Here is a 19892-nt window from a genome sequence, read left to right on the forward strand (position 1 = left end):
ATCCCTTCACAGGGAAGGGATAGGATGGAGGGGAAGGGATGGGATGCTGGGGAAGTGCCATAGAGAATTGATGCAGCTTTGGGATAGGGCTGGGAGGGAGCTACTCCCCCATCACACAACGGGATGGTGCTGTGGAGGTGGAACACGATGGAGAAGGGATTGTGCCTCAGGGATGGGAACATGGGACTGCACAGAGCAGCCCCCAGGCACTGGTGCTGCAGCAGAGATTCTAATGGGAAGGAACCTCCCAGGGATAGCATTTTGTTTCAGCCCAAGCCCATCCCAGTAATTCCATGGACACGGAGGCAGTGCCAGCACAGCTGCATCCTGCTACACCCAAACCTGGATAGAAACTCAGCAGAGATAGCCCAGAGGCTGCCAGGGCTCGGGGTGGGCAGAGGGGGCTGGGCACTGCTGGTCCCCACAGTCCAGGGGCTCTCCAGGTCAGTCACAGCAGCACAAGGCCATGAGTTCAGCCAAGATTTATGATGGAATTTAAGAACTGATCTAAGAATTATCCTGGAGTCACCCCCTGAGTCCTGACAGGTTCATTACACCAATGGGTTCACTCAGTGTCACTTATGGCATGTCCCTGTCCTCTGTCCCCCATGGATCCCACCATCTGGCTATCCCCACGTGTCCTATCCCCACGTGTCCCACACTGGCTGCTCCAAGTATCCAAGGGCCACCCAAACCTGGGCTGGTGGCTGTTCCCTCACCACTGGCCCTGCCACCTACCCCTTGGTGGGGGAGTTGCTTAAATTTGTGGGGTCTGGGGATTTTTCCTAATATAAAAAATAAGTCACTTTCCTGGGATCATGGCAGTCACTCAGCTGTACCCACAACGCGAGGGCTATCTCATGGGACATGGCCACATCTCTCTGAAGCTCCTCTCTCTGTCCCTTGGAAAGATCAGTGAAACCACAGGGCTGTATCCTGTCCTGATTCCCTCTGCAGCCAGGGTGAATTCCTCCAAAAAATAGCAATTCCTGTGAAAAAGCAAATAAAAGAGATGCCTATGGTGCTCTCCCAGCTTCACCAAATGCTGGTGGGTGCTCCAGCCCAGCAGGAGCTGAGCTGGCCATAAAGGGGGCCCGGGTGTTGTGTTTGGGGTGGACGCAGCAGCAATTGCTCCAAAGAACCAACCAAGGTGACGATTTTGACAAAATAAGTTTATTTCGCTTCACTTCATTGCGGCCGAAACCTCACATTTTTCTTTTTTTTTTTTTTTTTTAAGTTTTTTTGGCTGAAAAAAAAAAAAACCCAACCCAAAAATCCCCCCAAACCAACCCAAAATGCAAAGAACCACATCACTCCAACCTCTGCCAGAGGCGACCGAGGGGCTCCAATTCCCCCCTGGGCCATGGAGCTGGGGCAGCCACTGCAGTCCCCCCCACAAATCCCCTCTGCATCCCCCCAGTCCCCAGCCACGAACTGGCCCCCGAAACCGAGCCCTTGAACCCCCCAAATCCGAGCCCTGTAGGAAACGCTCGTGGCTCTGAATGCCCGAGGGTTTTTACTCAACCTTCTTAATTTTTGTTGGATTTTCTCCTCCTTTCCCGAAGTTTTTTTGTGTGTTTTGTTTTGTTTTTTTTTAAATTAATTTATTTATAGATATATTTAAAAAAAGCAATAGTCCTTTGGTCCCTAAACTCTAAGGAATGATATGACTCTGAAACAAGTAATCCTATGTCCCTGTGCCAGTGACAAGCAGGGGAAGCGCGTGTCCCGCCACCCTGCTCCATGGGATATATATATATATATACTTATTTATATATATCTTCTATAAGTCCAACATACTTTGATCCTTCTTTTTTTTCCCCCCAATGCAGGGAAAAAGGAAAATCTTGCCGTTTTTCTTTATCATCCAAACAAACATCCTCCAGGTGAAGCGCCCGAGGCTGGTCCCGTCCCACCGGCTTTGGTTTAAGAATCCATTTGGAGCCTCTTTTCCTCGTTTCTCCTGGGAAATCAGTAGCAGCAAATGAGTGCTTTAAAAAAAACCCAAAAAACAAAGGTAGATCGTGGCCCGGCTGCCCGGAGCCATCAGCCTTGCTCCCAGTGAGGGATCCGGTGAGTCCCGGCGAGCGGCCGGCGGCGAATCGCAGCCCCGGCACCGCATCGCTCCCCTCCTTCCTTGTCTTCCTCTCATTCCCGTTAAACAACAAACAAGACCAGTTTGGGAAAAAATTCAAAAAGGAAAAGCTACGACCAAAACACTCTCTTCTTTGCCGTTTTCTCCTTCACCTCCTCCTCCTCCTCCTTCACCTCCTCCGGGGTGTGTTGCAAAGAAAGAGAGTTACGGGTTTGGATACTGCACTTGGGGAAGGGGAAAGTCGTCAGACACTGCGGGACGTCCGACCTGGAACAGAAGGAAAAGGTTGTCAGCCTGCTTCTGGGGGATGGAGGGAAGGAAGGATGAAGGGAGGGACACATCCCTCCATCCATTGGGTGGGTGGTGCCAGGCAGCGATCCCTGCACACACTCGGGATGTAACACAGGGACAGGGGGATCCTCCATGACCAGCACGTCCCCAGGGCCAGGCCCCTCACCTCTCCGCAGGCTGAGCTGGGGTCAGTAGGGTCTGTTGGCGTCTTTCGGCCGCTTTAGCTGCACTTTTAGCCTCTTCATGCCGATCTGGAAGCCATTCATGGCCTGAATGGCCGCCTGAGCGCTCGTCGGATTGTCAAAACTGACGAAACCTGGCGGGGAGGGGACACAGGGGCTTGTCACCACACACATCACAGGCACTGCCTTGCCTGAACCCAGGCACTGAAATCCTGTGGATTGCTCCTGGTTTGGGAGTGCTGGGAGAGGGGGTCCTTGGGTAACATCACAGCCCCAGATTTCAGGAGACTGGGTGACAGGTGATGGCACCTGCAGGGACACCGAGGTCTGCAGGGACACTGAGCTGACAAGGCTGTGAGGACAGCAGCATAAGAGGGTCCACAGGACACTGGAGTCATCTGCAGGGATACTCTGGGATGGGATTTGTGGGGTCACTGGGGTGACAGGGTCTGTTGAAGTGATAAGGGCTGCAGGGACACTGAGGTGATGGGGTCTGTGGGGACACCAAGGTCTGCAGGTATGTGGCGATACCAGGGTGATGGGGTCTGTGGGGACACCAGGATGGGATGTGTGGGCTCAGGGGACATCTGTAGGCCAGGTCTGCAGAGACCCTGAGTTGATAGGACCTCCAAAGACACCAAGTGAAAGAGTCCATGGGGACACTGAGGTCTGTGAGAGGGAGATACAAATCCCTGAGCTGGGGACATAGGGAGAATTGGACCCCAAGCAAGGGACAACAGGGAGACATGGACATCTGAGAGACTAGAGAAAGAGAAATCCCTAAGATGAGATGTTGGAGAGACAGACTCTCAAGCAGGGACTTCGGGGAGGGTTGGACACCTCAGATGGAGATGCTCTGCGCTGGGTGTCCAGAAGAGCCAGACTTCCGAGCTGGGAAGACTGGGAGAGCCAAACCCTTGAGCTGGGATTTTGGGACAGACAGACCCCCTGAGCCAGGATACTGGGAGAGCTGGACCTCCAGGTTGGAGATCAGAAAGAATGGGACTCTGGAGCTGGAGACTGGTAAGAGCCGGGATGTCGAGGAGCATCAGATATTTAAAATGGGATGCTGAAGAGAGGCAGACCCTGAGCTGGAATGTTGAGGAAGAGCCAGAGCTCCAAGCTGCGATACTAAGGGTAGCTGGAACCTTGAGCTAGAGACTGGGAAGAGCTGGAGCCCTGAGCTGGGACACCAGGGAGAGCCACACCCTGGGACTTACCAAAGCATTTACTCTGGTTGGTGGCACGGTCCACAAAGACTTTGGCAGAGATGACGTTGCCGAAAGGCAAAAACATCTGCGTGAGCTCCGCGTCCCCGAACTCCTGGGGCAGGTGATAAATAAACAGGTTACAGCCCTCGGGACCTGGGTGACACACAAAGGACAGGACACGTCAGCTACGAGGTGGGGTCACCCTGGGGGACACCGAGGAGCCGCTGGCCCCACGTGGGGTGACCCCCACCCCTCACCTTCTCTCTGCTGCTGCGGGATGAGGGGCGCTTGCTGGGGAAAGGCTTGGCTGATGGGAGCGTAGGCAGTGGGATATGCTGCTGGAAGAGAGAAACAAGAAGCTGAGGCCATGGCACCTGCCCCAGCCACAGAGAGGGCTGGGACAGGCAGGTCCCCTGTTGCCACCTGTTCTGCCCCATGGCTGCTGGCTCTGCCCTTCCCACCCCTCCTGACACACCAGGAATGTGGGAACAGCTCTCCCAGGAGAAATGCTGGTGATAGCAGTAATATAGCCTCAAAGCTGAGTAAAGATGGTACTTTTAGCTGAAAAACCCCAAAACTTGATTTTGTTGCAAATCTGGACATTGCTGTCAATGCTCCTAATAAAATGGCTGCTGGGCTTGACATATTTCCATGGGAGGCCCTGACTCTTTTCCCTCCACAGCCCATGTCCTTGGCCGTCAGACTTGGCCACGTGATGAACATCCAGACTTTTGGTGTCTTGGTGTGGAGGTGGCCCTCTGTCACCTCCCAGATCTTGCCCCCTCTTCTCATTACCACGGCCAGGGCTCGCCCATGGAGTTATCTCAGCCCTGTGGGTATTAAAATTCACTTTGCACTATCCAAATTTGCACGGGGGGCCATGACAGGAGCCAGTGGGATAAGGGGATGGTGCTTTCATTGGCATTCCCACCCTGGAGCTCCTGCCAGGGCTCAGCACCTGCTGCTCCCCTCATTAATTCATGCCCAAATGCCCCAGTCCAATGATCAACCCCAGGGTGATGTTCACCTCCCAAAAATAACAGTGAGGAGCAAAGAGGGGAGAGAGGGAAGGAGTGGGGAGCGAAGTTTGAGACCTGCATAGTGCTGCATGCCGGCGTAGGCCTGCTGGAGGGGGTCTGCCACCGTGGGGCTTTGAGCTGGGAAGAGAAGAGAAAGGAGAAGGAAGACAGAATAAGCCAGAGAAAGCCAGGGATGGATGCATGCACAGCTCCCATGGGAAAGGGCTCCTGACCAAGTGCCGCCATGGAGGGGCAGAGCTGCTCCCTGCCTGAATTCTCTCCTCCCTGCAGTGATGCCACGGGAGCACACCGCGGGTTGATCCTGTTCCCGGGATGGGGAGCACCCCGAGAGCACCCCGAGAGCACCCCACACGAGCCAAGCACACTCCCCCGGCCCCGGGGCGTGGCGGAGCCCCAGGAGGGCTGTACCTGGGTAGGGGTGGATGCCATTGGTGTAGATGGTCTCGGAGGCGGGCTGCCCGTTGGTCTGGGGCGGCAGCGGGCTGAAGCCGTTCACCCCAATGGGCGTGGCAATGCTGGGCACCGGCGCCGTGCTGATCCCCGGAGGAGTGCTTGTACCTGCAGGAGCGTGGCGTCAGGGCCGGCACCACCCCGAGAGTGCCCCCCGAGGATGTCGAGTGGCAAATGCGAGGGTCCTACCTGAAGAGGGAGTGAGGGGAGCAGCCACCAGCCCGCTGACATTGAAGGCGGCCATTTGTTGCATCTGGGCGGCAGCGATGGCAGCCATGGGGTTGAGGCAGGTGCCCTGCGCGGCCGCCATCAGGGCTGCCTGCTGCTGCATGATCTTCGGGAAACAAGGGGGGAAAGGGGACAGAGAGCGAGAGGCACAGAGAAACAGAGAGAGGGGAGGGCAAATCAGCATCTCTGCTTTGGATGGGTTCAGAGGGATAAATGCCACCCACTGCCAGACCCAGGGACAGGAGTCTTGGTCTTGGTGATGCCAAATATGGGACCACTGAACCCTACAACCGCCCTCAGCTGTGGGCAGGAAGCCCTGCATCTGCCCTTAAACAGGGATACACCAGCCCTCCCAGGCATCCACACACCCTGGCACTGGTGCTTTCAGGGCCAAACCAGCCCCCCTACCCACGGGGGTAGCCCAAAGCCCCCGGGCTGCTCCAGCTCCTACCGCTTGCGTGTAGGCCCCGTAGGCACCGAACTGGATGGTCATGGGGTTGAAGATGCCCAGCTGCCCCGCCATCTGATGCATCCGCCGCAGGGTCCTCTCCTTATCCGTGTCTGCAAACTTCACCACCAGGCTGGACGAGGCGCCCTGAGGTGGGGGAAGATGGGGCTGATGGTGGGAGCACAGCAATGCCCCAAACTGTGTACCTGCCGTGGGCGTGGCTCGCAGCGTCCGCAGCAGCCTCAGCCCTGGGGATGCTGCCCAGCTTGGCAGCAGCAACCAGTGATCAATGTGAGGTTTAATTATAGCCAGTTTTTTCTCCCCAGAGGCAGCTCCCTGACCTCTGCTTCCTTTCCCTTTCCTTGTCCACAATTCTGACCTTCAGCGTTAATTAAACTGCCCCTTTCTCTGGCATGGAGAGAATTAGTCCCACACTCTCACCTCCAGGGCTCAGCACCTTGGCAAGGAGGAACCTGGGGTGATGTGGCCAACAAATTGCCAGTCTGTAGGATTTTGATGCAATTAGACTGAGGATCAAATTAGTGGGTGATTGGATTAAGCAGGCAGCGTGGGGTCAGCCAGGGCAGGGTGTGAGCCTGGCACTTACCGGCATAGTTTGGCTGCCATGCAGGCTGTTGATGGCAGCCTGTGCCTCGGCGTGGCTGCCGTATTTCACAAAGGCACAACCTAAGGGAACAGAGGGAACATGGGACAGGTTGGATTCGGCCATTGTAGATCCATAGGGTGCCCACCTGGTGCCCCAAAGCCCACCTTTGCTGGCTCCATCGGGCCCTCGGAGGATGGTGCATTCCTCAATCTGGCCGAAGGGCTCAAAGAGGCGGCGGACGTCGTCCTCGCTCTGCTGCTTCCCCAGCATGCCCACAAAGAGCTTCCTGTCTTCTAAAAACAAAACCAAACCCATCAGAGAGCGGGAGGTCACTCACCATCCCAACCCCTCACCAAAAATGGTGTATGGAGGGGAAGGAGCCAAGTGACATCAGAGGGAGGGAGCGACACCGATCCCACGGAGAAGGTGCTGGGCTTATCGTCTCCATCCTACAGAACACTCAGGATGGGAAAACCTCTCCTGTGGGAAAATTGCTGAGGGGCGAGTCCTGGAAGAGCCATTGCTTTAGGGAGAGGAGCTGAGGCTTTTTCTAGGGATGGGGGGGCTGGCTCCCCCAGCACTGGGGTGGGATGCGGTGGAACAAAGAGAATCCACAAACTGGAGGTGATCACCCTCGTGTGATCGACTCGTAGAACAACCCACAGCCTCCAGCCATGCCCAGGGGACATCAATAACCCAAACACAAGAGAAGGGATAGTAAATAATGAGAATTTCATGATTATTACCAGCATCTGTCTTGTGCGGCCGCGCGCTCCCGCCGCACGCTAATGGCATTTGACAAAGGAAATAAGGTGCCCTGTCAAGAGCGTTGCTGGGGAAATAAATAAATAATGGCAGGAGACGATGAATGCTTAGTCTGTTAAGGTACCAAGAAAATTAGTTAAGGGAATAGGGCTCGTGTGTTGTCTAGTTAAACATAAAGCATCTCCCAGGGGGAGTGGGCTGGGCAGCCCAGTGTTGCCTCCTGGGTGAGGGGGCTGCAGACGGGAGCCCCAGCTCGCCCATCGATTTTTAATCCTTCACCAATTACACTCGGTAAGTGGGTAATTTATTTGCCAGGTCCCTCTGGGACATGCTGGGACCAGCTCCCGGTGTGTATAATAACAGGGTTTGGATGGGGGGGAGCTACCTCAGCCATCCTGCCAAGTGCAGGCGGCCCCATGAGAGCATCCTGCATGTCTGATAGCGCCTACCTGCCCAGCAACACAACACACGTGGGATTTTGATCCAATTCCTGCCATTTTGCCCAAATGATCACCTCAGCCTGGCAATGCCACAGCCAAATGAGTGGCAAATGCTCAAAGAATTTGAGGGGGGTGGTAGTTTGAGAGGGGCTTGGGCCATATGCAGCCAACTCCTGCCCCGGGGTCCTCACAGGCAGCTCTGGAGAGGGAATTGTATTTTTTGGTAAATTAAGGTGGTGAGGGAGAGATGCTGGCTGGTGCTCTGCACCCCAGGGATGCTCACGGTATGATGTCAGGCCATTCCCAGAATGATATGAGGATGTTCCCCCCAGCTGACCAGACAGGGAGAGAGAAGATGGCATTTGCTCTGCACCCAGGTTTGGATGCCCCCAGCAAAGGCAGATCCTTTCCTGGATTTCTCTGCAAACCAACCTTCACACAGCAGCCCTCGTGATGCCACCATGTCCCCCATCACCCCCTAGGCAACCCTGTGGCCCCCTGCCCATGTCAGGCATCTGGAGAATTGAGGACCTACCTCCTCGGCCCTCGCTGTCGGCCGGCTTCACCTGGATGGGGCGGTTCATCTGCAACACAAGCGAGAGTGGGTGGTCAGTGTGGGGGCCCCTGAACCCTCTCAGTGGGGAACAGCAGGATTTGGCCAATGACTGGCACTGCGAGCTGGGGAAAAGGGGAGGGACCTGCATGAACAGGTCTGGGGCTTGTGGCCACAGAGACCCGGGGATGCCATGTGCAAAGGGCAACACTCCGGCCCTGGCGATGGGCACCCAGTGCTGCAGGCACCCGGGGGGCTGCCAGTGCCAGGCTTGGCCGCCTGCCTGCTTTCCTCGACTGCAAAGGACTGCAGAGGCAGCAGTAGCACCCCGCCAGCCCCAGCCCCTCTGGCACCATTGCCCTCCTTTTCCCAAACCTCACCCAAATTTGGCCTCCTCCTCGTCACCGCCATGTGCACCCACGAGCGTGACACCCGTGTGCAGCAGGACACGCTGGGCTGGCAGGCACATCCCTGGCCTGCTGCCCCATGGAGCCATTCCTCCTCCTCTCTCCCCCTCCTTTTTCCCCTCTTTTAGCCGAAAAACGCTACAATTATGGCCGTTTCCATGGCAACAAGCGTGCTTCCCCCGCGATGCTGCGGAGCCCGAGCCATGTGCTCGATGGGGTCGCCACGGCAACAGTGAGATGTCACACATGACGGCGCGGGGGCGCGCACACGAACACGCCCCGAGCACACACGGGCACAGCCGCCCCCATGTGTGTGTGCACCCCCATCCCAGGTGCCCCCCGCCGCACCCCGGTAGGGGTCCCTAAATTTTGGGGATGGGTGGGGGCAGAGACAGTCCCCCCCACATCAGGGTGAGGAAGAGGATGGGTAAGAGAGAAGAGGAGGGAGGTTTCCACAGCAACCGCCTCGTCTCCAGGGAAACGTGGAGAGAAATGTCAGCGCAGAGCTGGGGATGGTCCAGGGAAGGGATTGAGTCCCCAGGAGTCATGGGATGGCACAGAGTGGCACCGAGGGACACCTCACAGTGTCACCCATTATGTCACCAGTCCCCCAAACATCCACCTTGTGTAGGGGCAGGATTTGGCTCACCCCAAACTCCGGAGACTGTGACAGCACCGAGACCCTAAACCCAGAACCCCGCTGCCCCTCACATCCCTGCCACAGCCGGGAGGAGGGAACCCCGTTTTGGGGGGGGCTGCCCCCCTCCACTGACCCGCCAGCCCCATTTACCAGCGTGATGGCCTTTGATGGAATAAATTTCCCATGCCTGCTGCTGTATGCTTAATGTAATAAAGGCAGTGAGGATGATTTAGAATAACATTTACGGAGCCGCAGAGTGTCATTTTGATGTGTCTCCCGTCTCCGCTCGCCGGTTATTAAACTGTATTGATTCCCCGGGAGCGGCTGATGTTTATAAATGTCAGGCCTCAGGGAACAGCTAACCTACCCCAGGGCTGCCACACCACACCAAGGAGAAATTGCCCTGGCCTGTAGACACCCCCAGAAGGGGGTTTTGGCACCCTTGACATCATGATGTGCCCAGCACAGGGTGCTTGATGACCCCCTGTGGCACCCAGAACTCCTGATTGTCCCCACAGCACCTCTGCACCATGTCCACACAGCCCTCTATCCATGCTCCCACACTAAACAGCCACCCAGGCATCTCCCCCTGCTCCTGACACCCACCTGCAACACCCATCCATCCACTCATCCATCCGGGACACCCACACAATCACCCACACACCCATCTTACCCCTGGATTCATCCAGCCATACTCCAACACCCATTCCCATAGCATCCATCCCTCCCCATAGAACCCATCCATATCCCCAACACCCATCCTCATAACACCCATTTGTTCCCATAGCATCCATCTATAGCACCAACACCCATCCATCCACCCCCAAATACCTGTCCATCCCCATTGCAGCCATCCACATCCCCAACATCCATCCCCATACACCCATCCATTCCCACAGCACCTATCTATATTGCCAAGATCCTCTATCCATCCCCCAACACCCATCCATCCTCGCAACACCCATCCATCCCTGCACCACCCTTCCATCTGCCCATCCATCTTCCATCTTGCCACCACCCACCTTTCCACTCCCACAGCATCCATCCATCCATCCATCCATCCATCCATCCATCCATCCATCCATCCATCCATCCATGCATCCATCCGTCCATCTCCCACACCCCAGGGACATAGTGACACCCTGCTTGGGGTGTTCCAGCACCAACCATCATCAGCAGTTCACAAAGCCCCAGTTACCCCATGGTCAAACCACTGGTGTTCCACAGGACAGGGGATCACCAGTGGGTGCCAAACCACCTCCTGACTGCTCAGGCACTGTCACCCACCCAGATTTGGAGCCCCTCAAGAACCTGGATACCAGGGAGAGCCAGCCCATAGAATCCCCGCCAGGGGATGTGCTCAGTGGGTCACTTCTGGCCTTTGTTCCTTCCTTGGCATCACACTCCTCCTCCTTGTCCTCACAACCAACAGCCAGAGGATGCAGCAGGCCACCATGCACCCAAATGAGATGGAGGTGGCAGGTGACACTGGAGCAGCGAGTGACTGTGGGAGCCTCATGCCCATGCCACCCCAGGGAGACAGGAACCAAGGTGTGGCAGTCACTCGTCACGGGAATACCTTGACAAAGCCCTGGGGGTAACCCACAGCCAGGCCACACAGCCAGCCTGGGGACAGCCACAGCACTGCACAACCCTGGCACACCCTGCACACACCCACACACCTCTGAACCCAACCACAGACCCCAGCACCCCCTGGCACAGCCACCCCCAGTCCCCCTGGCACAGCCGCGCACTCGGAAGCCGCACACGTGTGCCCACGCAGCGCTGCGCACCCCGCGCGTCTGTCCCAGCACCCACGTGTGCCCACTGCACACAGCCCCACGGGCACCTGCACAACCCCAGGCTGCATGCCATGCATCCCACAGAGCCCTGCCTGCTGCCATGGATCACGCACAGCCGCGGGCACACACCCTGGGATGTACAGCCAGCACCGGGGATACAATGCCCCTTGCCTCAGTTTCCCCATTGTAGCAGCAGGTCCCATAGTGGGCCCCTTGGGAGCCCTCTGTGGGCACACAGACAGCTTGGGTGGGCTCATGACACCCCCAGAAACACCCACATCCCCTCCCCATGGCCACTGTACACACCTGAGCCCACCTGCACAGACCTGCACTCTCTGTCACACCCTGTGTGCCCACACACCCCCACTGCTGCCACTCCCCCAGCCCATGTGCACCCACACCCTGTCACCATCACTGGGGGCAAAGACACCCTAAGCTCCTCTTCCCACACACACAGACACCCACGTGCTTGCACACCCACCTGCACACACCCGGGGGTCGGAGCTGCACCCCTGCCAATGCACACACCCCTCCCTGCACCGCCTGCGGGTGCAACAGCCCCCGAGCGCTGCCCCTTGCACACCTGCACCACACACACACACACACACAGAGCTGCGGTGGAAAAATACACCCTCCAGCCAGCACACACACCAAACCCATCCCTGGGGGCACATACACCTCCTCACCACCATTCTCCATCCCTGCCTGCAAACACCCCCCCCCAGCATTGCTGGGTGCCAGAACACCCTCCTCACCAACAGCCTCACCACACACAGCCTCCCTGGGTCCGGAGACATCACCAACACCCCTCTGCCGACACCCTCCCTTTCCCTGGGTGCAGATACACCCTCCCAGCCACACACACACAGAGCCCCCACCCCGGAGTGCAAATACATCCTCATCACCAACACATGCACCCCATCCCTGGGTGCAGATACAGCCTGCACAGCAACACTCACACCCACACACCCCATCTGTGGGTGCAGATACAGCCCCTCACCAACACCCCTCCAACCCCATTCTTCTGTGCAAATACACCCCTCCTCACCAACACTCCTCCATCCCCAACACCCATCCCTGGGAGCAGATACAGCCTGTCACCGACACCCCCAATCCTCATCCCTGTGTGCAGATACACCCTGCAACACCCACAGCCACCCACCCCATCCCTGGGAACAGATACACCTCCCCACCAACACCCCTCCATCCTCATCCCTGTGTGCAGATACACCCTGCAACACGCCCACTCACAGCCCCCAACCCCGTGTGCACATTCACCCTGCTCATCAACACCGCTCCATCCCCGTCCCTGTGTGCAAATACACCCTGATCACCAGCACTGCTCCATCCCCATCCTATGCCTGGGAGCAGATACACCCCCTCACCAACACTGCTCCATCCTCATTCCCATCCCGGGGTTCAGATACACTCCATCACCCTCACCCCCACTCACACCCACCATCCCTGTGTGCAATTATACCCTGATCACAAACACGGCTGTATCCCCAGCCCATCCCTGGGAGCACCCCCTCACCAACACCCCTCCATCCCCAGCCCTGTGTGCAGATACGCCCTGCTCACCATGAACACCCCTCCATGCCCATCCCCAGGAGCAAGGATCCACACCCTCGCCATCACCCCCGCTCCCGCACAGCATCCCCGGGAGCAGATACACCCCCTTGCCATCACCCACATCCCTCCTAGAGCCCCTCCGGTGCAGCCCCCCCACCCCGGCTCGAGCGGAGGCTGCCGGGCGGTGCCGGGCCGTGCCGGGCCGGGCGGAGGCGGCGGCAGACAAAGGCGGGGCCCTACCTCGATGCAGAGGATCTTGGACCCGGCGGGCACCCACAGCACGGGCGGCCGCGGCCCCGGCGCCGGCACCTGCGGCAGCTGCATGGCCGGACCGGCCGGACCGCCGGCTCCACCGAGGCGGTTCGGCTGAGCTCGGCTGCGCTCGGCTCCACCCGAGACGGTTCGGCTGGGCTCGGCTTAGCTCGGCTCGGCTCGGCAAGGCCGGTCTCGGCTGGGCTGGGTTCGGCTGGGCTCGGCTGGGTTCGGTTCGGCTCGGCCGGATTCGGCTGGGCTCGCGCAGAGGCGCGCGGGGGGCGGGGCACAGGGCGGGGCGGCCGCAGCCCCGCCGAGCCGAGCCGAGCCGGGCCAGGCGAGGGGCGGGGCCTCGCTTGGACACGCCCACCGCCGTCTGGACACGCCCCCGGTCCCCCGACACGCTGGGGGCGGGGCCTGGCTGGGGTTGGGGGGCGAGGGTGGGAACATGGAGGGTGCGCAGGTACAGGGGGTCAGCAGGTACAGGTGAGAGCACAGGTACAGGGGGTGTGCAGGTACAGGGGTGTGCAGGGACAGGGGTGTGCAGGGACAGGGGTGTGAGCACGGGTACAGGGTATGAGCAGGGACAGGGGTGTGAGCAGGGACAGGCGTGAGCACAGGTATAGGTGTGTGAGCAGGTACAGGGGTGTGAGCACAGGTACAGGGGTGTGCAGGTACAGGGGTGTGCAGGGACAGGGGTGTGAGCACAGGTACAGGGGGTGTGCAGGGACAGGGGTGTGAGCACAGGTACAGGGGGTGTGCAGGTACAGGGGGTCAGCAGGTACAGGTACAGGGGTGTGCAGGTACAGGATATGAGCAGGGACAGGTGTGAGCACAGGTATAGGAGGTGTGCACAGGTACAGGGTATGAGCTGGGACAGGTGTGAACAGGTATAGGTGTGTGAATACACGTACAGGGGATGCGTAGATAAGGGGGTGAGCACAGGTACAGGTGGTATGAGCAGTTACAGGGTATGTGAGGTGTGTGAGCACAGGTATAGGTGGTATGAGCAGTTACAGGGTATGTGAGCACAGGTATAGGTGTTTGAGTACAGGTACAAGGGGTATAAGCAGGTACAGGGGGTGAGCACAGGTAGAGGGGTTGCACATAAATGCACATGGGTGTGCTTGTGTGCACAAGCAGATGGGTGTGCACAGACACAGATGTGTGTTCACAGGCACTCATAGGTGTGTACCCAAGCGTACACAAGTGCATACACATGGGTGTGTGCAAGAACAGAAGGAGTGCTCAGGCACAGACATGTGAGCACACACAGGTGTGAGCACACACGGGCGTGAGCACTTACATGGGCACAGGGTGTGAGCACAAGCACACAGTGCCCTGCACTGCTGTATGCACACACACACACGGAGAGGTAGGCACAGCAGTGAGCCCCTATGGGGCATGCACCAGCACATCCATGTGCACACACATGCTCACACACTCACCCCCAATCCCCAAGCGAGGGGCCATGGCAATAGCAATACACACATGCCTGTGCGTGATGAGAATCCCCCGGCAGGGCCTGACCCCAGCCTCCTTTAGGCTGCCAAGGTGGGCTGGTAACTCTCGAACCTACTGAAGTGTGGCCCCGCCGGTGAGAGCACGGCTCAGGAAGCCACATCCCCGCAAACCTCATCCTCCTCTGTCAGCTCCACACGCACACAGCAGGGATTGATATTCATGGGCCCCGGCTCTTTCCCCAGCCAACCCGCGGGCCTATTGATTTTTATTTAGGCGAATAATTAAATATTTATTTTCACTTTGTTAAGCTCGGGAGGTCGGAGCCCACAGAAAGCGCAACAGCACGCGGGCGGCTGGAAAATCGATGCCTCGGTTTGCGGCTGCTGGAAGTGGCTCCCGCGCCTCGGGGAGGTGTCACCAGCCCCCGCCCTGGCTCACCCCGATCCCTCGGTGTCACTTAAGGCTCCCATGACATGGGAAGGTGTCCCCAGGTGCTGCTCCAGCTCAACTGGACCACCTCAGTGTCACTCAATTCTCCCGGGCTGCAGGGAGGTGTCACCAGGCCCTGTCCCAGCTGACCCCGCCGCCCCGGTGTCACTCACCCCTGGCAGTGTCTTCTGCTCGTGCAGGGCACTCTGTGCCTTCAGCGCGGAGTCACGGGCGCAGTAGGTGAGAAAGGCACAGCCTGTGGAGACAGGGAGACAGCATCAGTGTCCGGCCTGCTATTGCCACAGTGCCCTGTGCACACAGGGAGCTGGTGGCACAGCTGATATGGCACTGTGGTGTCTCAGCATCCTGGCATCCAGCACAGTGACACCCAGCACACCAGCACCCTGGGACTGTGACATCCAGCACCCCAGCACCATGGCACTTGACACCCTGGCATCCAGAATCCTGGCCCTGTGGCATCCAGCATCCCAGCACTCTATCACCCTGGCACGGTGGCATTCAGAATCCCAGCAACCCGGCATGGTGGCATTCAGCACCTCAGCACCCTGGCATTCAGCACTCTGGCACCCTGGCAGTATATAACCTGGGATTTGGCACCCTGGCATGGTGGCATCCATCACCTTAGCACCATGGCATCCAGCAACAAGCACCCTGATGATCTGGCACCATGGCATCCAGCACCCTGGCACTGTGGCATCCAGCAGCTCAGCACCATGGCATCCACCATCCCGTTGCACTGACACCCTGGCCCCATGGCATCCAGCATCCTGGTGCCCTGGTACTCCACACCCAGATGGGCACACACAGGGTCACAGTTCACCCCCAGAACAGGGTAGGAGATGGAGCAGCAGGATGAAGGAAGGAGCCAGGGAGGAGCAGGCAGCACATGGGCAGTGGCACTCTGGCCCCAGCCCTGGGGAAAGCCACAACCCAAGTCCTCCAGGAAGCAGATCTCCAGGTGTCGAGGCTGTGCACCCTCTCTTGCCAGCACAGTTCTCCCAGCCTAAGCATCCTCCTCGGGATGAGATTCGTGTGGTGAAGGCACTCGGGCTCCTTCGACATCATGGCGCTTTGGAAATCGGGAATACGCCTGGGGTGAGGTTTTCCCACGCTGACTCACGCTGCCGAGCCACTCGCTCGCAGAGCTGGCAGCAACGAGCGAGCCCTGGGGACAGGGTCCGGTCCTCTCTGCTCCGTCTCTCCTGAAGCATTCCTGGTGCCTGTGCCACTGCTGCACCGCTCCCTCCCTGAGGGCTCCCCCCCAATTTGCTGGGGTCACATCCAAAAGCATCTGAAAGTGATATTAAAACAGCAGCAAAACAGTTTCCCTTCAACAAAGTAAATATTTAATGAATAAAATTGACATTGATGCATTTTTAATATTGGCACAATTAAATCCGCCAGCTGATTAAGTATTAATAACTCTTAATAAGTACAATCAGCGTGCCTGGGAGGAGAGGGAGCATGGCGGCAGGGCGGGGGACGCTGCGGGATGGGGTCCCTCGCCCGCCTTGGGGTGTTGGGGATATCTGCCCTCAATGGAGAGCAAGGAGAGATCCCCCTGGATCAACACTCTGGGAGATCAGCACAGCAGCTCGCCTCAGTGCCGGTGCCATTTCCAGTGTTTACCATCTGTAATCATGTTGGCTTCCTGCTCTCCGCTCTTCTTTCTCTCTTTTTTTTTTTTCCCCTGTTTTTCCTGCAGGCGACAATGTAGACGGTGCCCGGGCATTCTGGAGAAGTTGGGAGGGCTGGTGCAGGAGTGGTTCTGCTCGGGAGGCTCGCCGGGAGGGAGGATGCCGTTCAAATCAGAGGAGCGTCCGCAATTAAATCATGCGGCTGGGCCGCAGGCGTTGAAGCCCGCGCTGGAGGAAGCGCAGGGGGAGCCTGGAAGGTGCAAATCCCATTGATCCAGGCACAGAAGCGGCTTCAGAGACACCTGGGGAAGTGCTGGGGGCCAAAAGTGCCAAAAGTGACAGAGTCCAGGCGGCTGCCCCACAGACGAAGGGCATCGACACGGCAGCAACCACAAACGCCAAGTTCTGGCTTCCCAGGATAGTCCCAGCGAAGCAGGTGCTGGCTGTGGCACAGGGGTTTGGTGACAGCTTGTGGCTCCTCTCTGGGGACACCTGGGGTGTGCTGACCCTGCTCTGGCACTGCACAGCACAGCTCTTGGGTGGGGGGTCCTGTGGAGACCTCGGCGGTGCCTGTGTGTCCCCCTGGGTGTGTCACTGCTCCTCATGCCGTGCCACCGGGCCACAGCACCCGGGACACACTGCAGAGATGGCACTGTGTCCCCAGCCTGTGCCACCCCCTGGGTGTGTCACTGCTCCTCATGCCGTGCCACCGGGCCACAGCACCCGGGACACACTGCACACATGGCACGTCCCCATCCACAGAGGGGTGTCTGTACCCCAGGGGTGCTCCAGCTCCCGGGGTGCACAAACTCATGTGGCTGTGCTGATGCCAGACAGGTGCCCCCAAGGCAGGCAGATGTTCTAAAATCCATTGCAGTGCTCCCTGCCCTGTGATGCTCTGGTCCCAGGGGTGCCCCCAAGCCAGGGGGGCCATATATCCAAATATATCCATATATCCAAACATTCCATACTGCGGTGTTCCCACCTCAAGGTGCTCTACCTCAAGGTTTCCTCCAACTTAGGAATATCTTCACCCCAAAGGTTTCCACTCCTCAGGGTGCCCCATACTTATGGGTGTAGCCTCCACATGAAGGATATCTCCACCTCAGGTGTAACTCAGCTGAGGGGTGCCCCATATTTGGGTACCCCACCTCAGGGTGTCCCACCTTAGGGACATCTCCATTTCAGGGCTACATCACCTCACAGGTACCCCATAGCAGTGTCTCTGACCTCAGGCATACTTTCAGATCATGGTGCCCCCTCTCAAAGCATCCCAGCTGTACCTCAGGGTGCTCCACCTCACGTTATCCCACCTCATGGGTGCCTCCACCTCGGGCATGTCCCACCTTAGAGGTATCCCAGTCTTGGAATGCACCATCTCAGGATGTCCCACTTGAGGGGTACCCTCATCTCAGGGCACCCCACCTCAGTGGTGGCCCACACTTAGGTACCAAACCTCAGGTTGTCCCATCTGATAGGGAAACCACATTTCAGGAGTGCCTTTGCCTCAGGGATATCCTACCTCAGGCTGTGCCATATCAGGGGTGCCTCACATTGGGTATCCCTTTGTCAGGATGATCCATCTCCGGCTGTCCCACTTGAGGGGTACCTCACCTCAGGGGTATCCCACCTGAGGGACAGGACCCCTCACCTGAGAGGTTCCCCCCCCCCCAGTCTGTCCTGCCTCACAGGTGGCCCATACTTCGGTGCCACATTTCAGTGACGTCCCACCTGAGGGGTCCCCCATCCCAGGACACTCCTGGTGTCCTCAGGGTGTCCCATGAGCACGGTACCTCACTGAGGGTGCCCCCCACACCTCAGTACATCCCACCAGAGCAGTGCCTCACTGAGGGTGTCACCCACACCTCAGGACATCCCACCAGAGCAGTACCTCACTGAGGGTGTCACCCACACCTCAGGACATCCCACCAGAGCAGTACCTCACTGAGGATCGCCCCCCATCTCAGGGTGTCCCATTACAGCAGCACCTCACTGAGGGTGTCACCCACACCTCAGGGTGTCCCATCAGAGTGGTACCTCACTGAGGGTGCTCCCCACCTCAGGGTGTCCCACCAGCATGGTACCTCACTGAGGATCCCCCCAACCTCAGGGTGTCCCACTACAGCAGTACCTCACTGAGGATCCCTCCATACCTCAGGGTGTCCCACCAGAGTGGTACGTCACTGACGGTGCCCCCCCATCTCACAACATCCCACCACAGCAGCAGCTCACTGAGGGACATCCCCACCTCAGGACATCCTACCAGAGTGGTACTTCACTGAGGGTGTCCCACCAGAGCAGTACCTCGCTGAGGATCCCCCCACACCCCAGGGTGTCCCACCAGTGCAGTACCTCACTGAGGGTGCTCCCCACCTCAGGGTGTCCCACCAGCATGGTACCTCACTGAGGGTGCTCCCCACCTCAGGGTGTCCCACCAGCATGGTACCTCACTGAGGATCCCCCCAACCTCAGGGTGTCCCACTACAGCAGTACCTCACTGAGGATCCCTCCATACCTCAGGGTGTCCCACCAGAGTGGTACGTCACTGACGGTGCCCCCCCATCTCACAACATCCCACCACAGCAGCAGCTCACTGAGGGACATCCCCACCTCAGGACATCCTACCAGAGTGGTACTTCACTGAGGGTGTCCCACCAGAGCAGTACCTCGCTGAGGATCCCCCCACACCCCAGGGTGTCCCACCAGTGCAGTACCTCACTGAGGGTGCTCCCCACCTCAGGGTGTCCCACCACAGCAGTACCTCACTGAGGATGCCCCCCCACCTCACAACATCCCACCAGAGCAGTGCCTCACTGAGGGGTCCCCCACACCTCACGATATCACACCAGAGCGGTGCCTCACTGAGGCTCCCCCCCCCGTCTCACGACATCCCACCAGAGCAGTACCTGAGGGGTCCCCCCCACCTCACGACATCCCACCAGAGCCGTGCCTCACTGAGGATCCCCCCCACCTCAGGGTGTCCCACCTCACCTCAGGACAGCCCCCACCTCAGGGTGTCCCACATCAGGGCATCCCACCCGGGGGGGTGCCCCGGCCCGCCGCCCCCGCACCTTTGTGCATGCCGGTGAAGCGATCCTTGAGCACGGTGAGCTCGTAGATGCGGCCGAACTCCTCGAAGAGCGGCTTGAGGTCGCTCTCCTCCAGGTTGCGCGGAATCTGCCCCACGAACAGCTTGATGGCGTCGTGGTCCTTCATGGCGATGGCGCCGGGCGGGCGGCTCAGCCCGTTCACCCGGCCGCTGTTCGCGGTGCTGAACGCCGCCCCCGCCGCCTCGCCCGCCGCCGCCGCCGCCATGGCCCGTTCCGCGCCCCGCCCCGCCCGACCGGCACCGCTCGGC

The 19892-nt window shown here is 58.6% G+C and overlaps 2 protein-coding genes across 8 annotated transcripts; both read right to left on the reverse strand.

Moving 5' to 3' along the window:
* Window positions 1-1151: 1151 nt before the first annotated feature.
* CELF6 (CUGBP Elav-like family member 6) lies at window positions 1152-19849 on the reverse strand. Of its 7 annotated transcripts, none has more exons than XM_063169368.1 (13): window positions 19606-19849; window positions 15050-15132; window positions 8293-8341; window positions 6717-6845; window positions 6553-6632; window positions 5949-6092; window positions 5459-5603; window positions 5228-5377; window positions 4874-4936; window positions 4037-4117; window positions 3789-3932; window positions 2553-2702; window positions 1152-2362 (listed from the first exon to the last, which is right to left on the reverse strand). In XM_063169368.1, the coding sequence occupies exons 1-12, from the start codon at window positions 19847-19849 to the stop codon at window positions 2575-2577; spliced, it is 1440 nt and encodes a 479-aa protein (XP_063025438.1). In that variant the 3' UTR covers window positions 1152-2362; window positions 2553-2574. The 7 variants fall into 7 exon arrangements, with proteins under 7 accessions (XP_063025438.1, XP_063025440.1, XP_063025439.1 ...); XM_063169370.1 differs by having other exon boundaries at window positions 6717-6842; window positions 19606-19825; XM_063169369.1 differs by having other exon boundaries at window positions 4037-4114; window positions 19606-19825.
* On the reverse strand, window positions 13149-14121 carry LOC134425054 (anti-sigma-I factor RsgI2-like; the record flags this gene model as incomplete). The annotated part of the gene is given in 4 exon segments (XM_063169241.1): window positions 13149-13237; window positions 13451-13688; window positions 13691-13914; window positions 13917-14121. Coding segments are annotated over 4 exon segments (756 nt in total), but the record flags the coding sequence as incomplete, so codon positions are not given.
* Window positions 19850-19892: the final 43 nt, after the last annotated feature.

The sequence above is a fragment of the Melospiza melodia genome, chromosome 15 (genome assembly GCF_035770615.1).
Source record: "Melospiza melodia melodia isolate bMelMel2 chromosome 15, bMelMel2.pri, whole genome shotgun sequence".
NCBI classification, from domain to species: domain Eukaryota; kingdom Metazoa; phylum Chordata; class Aves; order Passeriformes; family Passerellidae; genus Melospiza; species Melospiza melodia.

Coding starts and splice junctions, on each gene's coding strand:
- CELF6 (XM_063169368.1), bottom strand. CDS start 19,849: ATGGCGGCGGCGGCGGCGGGCGAGGCGGCGGGGGCGGCGTTCAGCACC. Junction 6,633..6,716: donor GCCCGATGGAGCCAGCAAAG/GTGGGCTTTGGG, acceptor CTGTTCCCTTAG/GTTGTGCCTTTGTGAAATAC. Junction 3,933..4,036: donor CCCGCAGCAGCAGAGAGAAG/GTGAGGGGTGGG, acceptor TGTGTCACCCAG/GTCCCGAGGGCTGTAACCTG.